Source organism: Limulus polyphemus, unplaced genomic scaffold, assembly GCF_000517525.1.
Source record: "Limulus polyphemus unplaced genomic scaffold, Limulus_polyphemus-2.1.2 Scaffold44, whole genome shotgun sequence".
Lineage (NCBI taxonomy): Eukaryota > Metazoa > Arthropoda > Merostomata > Xiphosura > Limulidae > Limulus > Limulus polyphemus.
This window is the reverse complement of record NW_013665654.1, coordinates 368454-375759: the sequence shown is the minus strand read 5'-3', so window position 1 is coordinate 375759 and position 7306 is coordinate 368454. Positions and strand designations below refer to the sequence as shown.

At 31.4% G+C, this 7306-nt stretch overlaps 1 protein-coding gene across 3 annotated transcripts in view; it reads right to left on the bottom strand.

The window, feature by feature from the left end:
- The window catches only part of LOC106462282 (hepatocyte growth factor receptor-like), a 64940-nt gene that overhangs the window by 33313 nt on the left and 24321 nt on the right, over positions 1–7306 (bottom strand). For all 3 annotated transcript variants that reach the window (XM_022389598.1, XM_022389592.1, XM_013922186.2), the window contains exons 3-5: positions 6774–6953; positions 1083–1223; positions 90–254 (exon numbers count right to left, since the gene is read on the bottom strand). In XM_022389598.1, coding sequence (XP_022245306.1) covers positions 90–254; positions 1083–1223; positions 6774–6953 — 486 coding nt within the window. The remainder of the gene's footprint in view (positions 1–89; positions 255–1082; positions 1224–6773; positions 6954–7306) is intronic.

The following is a 7306-nucleotide window of genomic DNA, read 5'->3' as shown; positions in this document are numbered from 1 at the left end:
AGCCCTAGTGTAGCTTTGCGCGAAATTCAAAAACAAAAACAAAATATACTATAGGATTACTCGTGTCAATCAGCAAACTATGTGTTCACCTTGTCAATTAATGGTGTGCAAGTCGTCGCTGAAAAGTTATCATCACATTCTTCTCTAACAGAACAGTGTGTTCCACACCAACCACATTTCAACGGGTCTTGTTTTGTGAGACACGAATGGCAGTCCTCATAAAACATACAGGAACTAACAGGAATTTTCACTATCTGCAAACAAAAATACGATATTTTAGTACCAGTAAAACTAGAAAACAAAATGATTTTAATTAAAATTCTTAATAATTTCGAATTTGGTAACTAGCTATTTTAATATTTGTGTGCATTTCATCTCTGAACGTAAAATATACCAACACAATTTTCTTTTCTTCACGGTACTAAGAAATTAAGCACTGAAAATAAAACACTTTCTCTAAATACAAGAAATGTCAAGTATTCGATGAACTAAGAATACTTGAATACAAAGGTTTTCAAATAAATAGTACAAATAATTTTTTTCTCGAAATCTTAGCTTCAAGGAATTTAGAATCTTTACATTTTGATATGAAAGCACAATATTTGTTGTTCTATTTAGTAACGTAGCAAGTCTTTTTTTTATTTTACCATAAATGTTTGTTTGAACCGCGAGTCATGTCTCAAATTTCATACAAATATTTTTTACAAATATGATGCATAGAATAAAAAAAAATTCATAAAATTAAATTTGTATGAACAAAACATTTAATTTTTGAATACAGCTTTTAATGTACACGATTTTTTTTTCAAAAGAAAAACACTAATAGGTTTGGGGGTCCGCGAATAAAAAAAATAAATTAAAAGGTTACTAGATTAAAAGGTCATCAGGTTACTAAACTTTGAGAATCGCTGTTCTAGATCCAAAAAGTCTTTTTTTTTTCACATAATGAAGCTTTTTATTAGACAAAAAAATATCAATATAAAAAATCAACTCATGTCACAATTCAGATCAGTAGTGTATAAAAGAAGAAACAATAATCACGACGCTATTTTCAACTGGACAGTTACACGTGATACACACACCTGGTTTCCGCTTATAACATAGAGATTGTTTCCTGATGGGTCAAAGGCAGTTGATGGTCGTATTGAACGATCAGTAGAGTTAGGAGCAGCAATGTTCACCTTCAATAAAACTTCGTTTGTTTTTTCAGAATTATACACAAGCTGAAAAAAAGAAAATAATATATATGTGTGTGTGTCTTTAAATCCCCAAGTGCTATCCTCCTGTGGAACATCGCTACGTTTACGGAGTTTCAACGCTAAAATCCAGGTTTTAATTACCCGTGTTTACTTTGTTTTAAAATAAACAAACCCTAAATTGTATTGCATATAAATTATCAATAGTTTAAATACAATAACGGCTTTCAAAATAGCATATTTAATTTTAGGTTTGACCATATACACACCTAAAAATAAATGAACAATCTTAAAATTATATAGAATTGATGACGCCATTCGTATATATTGTTATATAAGTTTTAAATAAAACTACTGTCCTGTAGAGTAAGCTGTGTTAATTACTGGTCTGTAAGCTAATATTAAATTACTTGGTTTATCATAGGGACGGTAGACTATATGTGTAGGGATAGCCAAGGTACTCAATAGTCATGATACAAATATGTACGCTAAAAAATCAACAAAGACAGAAAGTTTTACTTTAAAAGATGATTACCACCTACTTTCATTTGTTTCTCTACCCAACAAGCCCTAAAAACAACGCAAGAGAACAAGATATCAAACCAGAAAGTAACCAACCAACCAAACTGTTCTTTCTCCTTCATATTTCAGTCGAAATAATTCTACAACTACTTTATCACTAACGTCAGTTTAAACCTAAATCCACTCTATGTGTTTCTGAGCAGTGTATGGTGTCATTGCTTAGTCGTAATAGCATGTAGTAATTTTTGTAATCATAATTCTAGTGTAAAGGATGTTATCATTACCCCTGAAACTTGTTTTTCTTTTACAGAAATATGGTGTTCCTTTAAAAAGCTTAAGTACATGGTGAAACAGGAATTGCCAGCCACAAAAAGGTGAAAATAAATTAGATGAGTGTAACATGTAGGATGCTCAATACTTTGTACACTACACAATCATTGTCTTTAGGGAGTCAACCCCTATATTATGCATGAAGTGAAGGAGTAGAAAAAATCAATACACATTATATAAATTTTATTACACACGTTAATATAATACACGTGCTTTCAGTAATGGGAAAAAACGTCACAAAACAAAGCAATAAAAATATTTTGTAAATGTAAAATGATGTAGGCATGGCAGTGCCACAAAGAATGCAAACAAAAATATAAGGAAAATACAGCTATACATAAATCATCCCTCTATGACTTTCAATATTAAAATTTAATGTTACACTGTAAAATGCATACTTGACTTTAACATTACTGCAGTTAGATGTTATAAATTCCTCACTGTTAATATGCAGTTTGTTTATCATAATATCTTCAAGATCCTAGAACGTACGTACAAGGAAAACCAAGAGGAGTCAAAACATGTCTTGATTATTACAGGCTCTCGCTATGTGGTCGGTTGAATTGACCGACCACGTAACCATTTTATACTTGTGCATTTTACAGTGTAACATTAAAGTTTAATATTGAAAGACATGTAGAGGTGATGTATATATAGCTGTATCGTCCATATATTCTTTGTCAAAATTTAAGATATAATTTTAGGTATATTTTTTATTTATAAAGAATATTGGATCTAATCTATCATCAAATAAAATGAACTGGATAATTATCACCAGATGAAATAACATACGGTGACTTACCAAAACAATGATGAAATTTAAACCATTATTTGACAACAGTCTTTGTGTGTTCACTTATACCTAGCATTATCACCAAACCTTGCACGTACCCTTAGAGCCCACTGGGAAGTCACACAGGGAGGTCAGATTTCGGATCTTGCCTCTCTGTGTTACCCCTTGGGGGATCCTATGTCGTCCCCGTACGAATAACAATAATTGACATAGCTAAACATGCAGATTCCAAATAATAAAAAAGAGAACACAACTTTCCCTTACTTTTTCATATTTTGTTTTATAGTTTTTGTTTTAATTTTTCCTAGCTTTTTGACCCTGTTTTTGAATTACTGAGAATAAAAAAAATTATAATCGACGTATAGTCTTCTAGTCATTTCTTTGAAAGTTAGCCCCTCAGTGCCACAGCAGTATGCCTGCAGACTTACAACGCTAGAAACCGGGTTTCGATACCCTTGGTGAGCAGAGCACAAATAGCCCATTGTGTAACTTTGTGCTAAGCTAAAAAACAAACGTTGAAAATTAAGGGTGGCTAATTTTAGTTATGTTGTAAAGGAAAATTACACAGAAAACATGATTACTAATGTTTGCGAAACATTAAAACATAATTCTAATGGAGTATTAGGTGGAGTGAACGTTTATCTAAATAACGAGTTTGCTTATACGTTATAAACGAAAGCTTGTGCCTGAGAAATGTATCAAGAATTATGGCTTTGAACATTATTTTAAAATTTCATGAAAAATTTGGTATTTTAAGATGACAATGTAATCCATAGGGCCCTTTGGAGTAGATACTAACTATACCAATTACGTAAACAACTCAATAAATATCATATTAACTAAAGGAAATTGTTTTAATTGTAATTTTTTAACACTTGGCAGATAGAAGATGGTGTAGTTGGTCGCATGAAATGCAACAAAACAGGCATTCTAAGCCATTCTTTATTAATCCCATGACCAATCTATTTCTTGTTTCACATGTATTTATAGCTGTATTAAAGACCCGTTGTTTACGATGTTATTCTGAGTAATTACAAACCACAAACATGCCTGCGATTAATAGACCAGGAAAGGTGTTTATGAGACGAATGTTCCATATATTCAATTGCATCAACCATCGAATGTCTCCCTTCCGTTTATGTATTCCTTTAACACAATAGGTTGTTATCGATAGTCAGTAAGCGTACCGATGGTTTTATCATATCTTTCCTGTTTAGTCAGTCACTCAACCGTAGTCTAGTTACATCCGCCTAAAAATATCGACATGGATCCATTTCTGTCGTCATTTATAGTTAAACGCTCTTGATACTTAGAAAGCACGAAGAATTTAACTTGTTGATAAATCACAATTCAAGAAACCTGACAGCCTGAGTACTTTTGGAAGTTATACCTTTTCCCAGAGGTGAATTAGCTAAATTTGAGGTTTTTTACCGACGGGAAAGCTATACATCAACATCCAAATATCTACCACATAAAAACTTTATCAAGAGAAACGAAAAGCCAGAGATAATAATTCCATAATCTACATTTCCAAATAATCAAGGGTTCAAACGAAAGATTCTTTTTTAACTGCAATTATTCCTTCTCAGGGGAAATTTTTCCGAAAGATAAAAGAAAAGTCAAGGGATTGAAACACAAGATGAGATATAATTTGTTACTGTCAACAATCTTTAACATCGTGTAAGAGAATTAGGTACAAACATAAAAAAAGTAAATGATCTACTTTACGATCTATAATACGAAGAAAATTTTCAAAAAGGTAACAGATTACACCCTATGTTCATAAAACGACATGAACAAGATGGCCCATTATCTTTGCATTAAAAAATAAATATATAAACAATGATGAGAACAGACAACACAATTAAAATATTTTGTTCACATTTTCAACCTCCGATCCTTTTTGGACACAACTCAAGATATGTCGACGTGAAATTCAAACATAATTTTGACACAAATTGAAGCTATAAACGTTTTTCTCTTTCTGGTCATTGAATTTGATTTAATTCTCTGTTATTTCTTCAGTTTCTGGAAAAAGCGACTTATTGTTTAGATTTCCCACGCTTGTTTATTTCCATTCTGTCACAAATAGACCAAAGAATTCCTAATTAATGTACATATAAAACTATGATGTACCTGTGTAAGTGTTTATAATTTGATGAGCAACAGTCAAATGATGAAATTAAAATGAATTTTTAGCTACCTCACCACACGAAAAATCAATTCTTAGGAATACATTAGGACTTCCCGGGTGTCTGTCTAGTTTTTTTTCTTTTCTTTTCGGTGTGTATATTAATATTTAAGTTCCATGTGCAGGAAAGCAGCTTTATAAGAACAACAATGACAGCTATAGTTGTATTTAAACATAAACAACATTTAATGATAGGTCGTTCTAAACAATAAATAACAATTTTTAATCTACGAAAGCCTTTAATATTAGCATCTAATATTCTCAAGTATGGTCAGGTAGGACTAAAATGTTTTTTTCATAAAATAAGATATATTCAAAACATAAATCGAGATATTTGTTCTTCTAGTTAAAATACACTATTAATATCGAATACTTGGCTAGTAATTAACGATGGTTTCAAACAGTTTCATAAAACCAAGCTTACATATTCCATGACAAGATCGGTATGTAGAGTCTATTTATCATGTTTAAAAATAATTTCTTAAAACATACGGGCTTTAACTGTTTATTCATAAAAATAAATGCATAGTTTAAAATTTTAAAACATATAACATTATTAGTCTCAATAAAAACATAGCTCTGGTTTTAAAAAGTGATACTGTTTGTCTTAATTTATTTGCTAGTGAGAAAATACAACACATATTTATTGATTTCAGAACAAAGTTTCAAGAGTATTAAATAAATTAAAATTCATCATTTCGCATATTTTATTCTCCTTACATGTTTATTTACAGCAAAACTAAATAAGGATAAATAACTTTTTTGAATGAAACTTCCAAAACAGTAAAGGTGAATTCCATACATTTTATCATAGTAGCAAATAATGATCCAATCTTGCAATAAAAGTATTAAAGAAAAGAGAACGGCTAAGGGCATTAGAGCTGAAAACATTTTCAAGCAAGCTTGTATTAATTTAGTATTACCAGGTATAACCCTAGCTTATCCTTCAAGAACAGTCAAGCAGTGAGCTTAATAATAATGCAGCGTTGGTTTTCGAAATCAGGGGAAAACATGAAGATCAGTAAAAACATATGTGCTCAGTTAGTTTTAATGTTAAATCAACATGCTGTAAAAATACCATGGTCTTTGTATTAACGATTTCTTTTTTATTCTACAAATGGAAAAACCAATACACGTGTTTCAAAGTGATATTATGCTTTGAACATCATAGCATTTTTTTTATTCTAGAATGATAAGTAAACTGTAGGAAATGTTATCTTCTACAAAGTTATCTTCTACGTCAGAAACATTTAACAAATAAGACTTAAACTCTTTATGAAACTTCTATTTGTATGTGAGAGAAAGTGTAGAGGTTATTAAAGGATAACGCTCTCTAGGGTTATATCCGCCGCTAGATGACTATCCAGTAGAGTAAAAACACAAGTATTACTGTGACTTGTAAGACATCTAGTATTTAGTATTATGCTTTATGTAAAGACTTTTTCTGGTAGAATCATGTGTATTTAACAACGTTAACATAAGTACAAAAGATTCGTAAGAGTCTTATATTTGCCAGTATAAAGTCGGTCTGAAATTGACTTAAATGTGCATGACCATCTTTTTGACGTTAGTATATCTGCCCTTCGAAATGATAACCTTGTTCATACTTGCAATAGTAAGCGATTACATAAAATATTGAGATTCCTTCCAAACACATACAAAGCTGCAATCTTACTTCTAACTCATTATATAAAAGTTGAAGGCAAGTTAACATTTATGACAGTAATACAAAAGGTTTTACCTTAAGCAAATTTCCATCTTCTGTACCTAGCCAGGTAACAATTTTTCTACCTTGTGTCATCACGGTTATGCTGGTCACGTGATAAGGCACGTGTCCTCGAAAATCTCCGTTTAAACTGTTAGTTATTTTAATATAACGGTTCCAGCCTGATCCGCAAAAAATTTCATCAACGTCCATGTCCTGGTACAGAGTAAAAAGATTTAAGTAAAATGTAATATCAAGTTGAAACATTTTTCGTGAATATTAGTATTTGCTACTTTCAACCTGAACGACATCTTATGCGACACATAAACGAAACTACTGATCAGTGAAAAATCAATTACACAGAATCAACCACCGCCACAAGCATATGCAGCCCGGAACGCTAACCTCTAGGCCATGCCTGACTTTGTGAAATTTAGTAACCTTGATAGAAAATACAAATATGCCTACTAGATAAATACCTCACTACTATAAAGGCTTGGTTTGGTCTGGTATTTCATTGGTGGTAGTGTCCAGGGTCACTGATGAGAAGTGGAATTCTCCGAAACTAG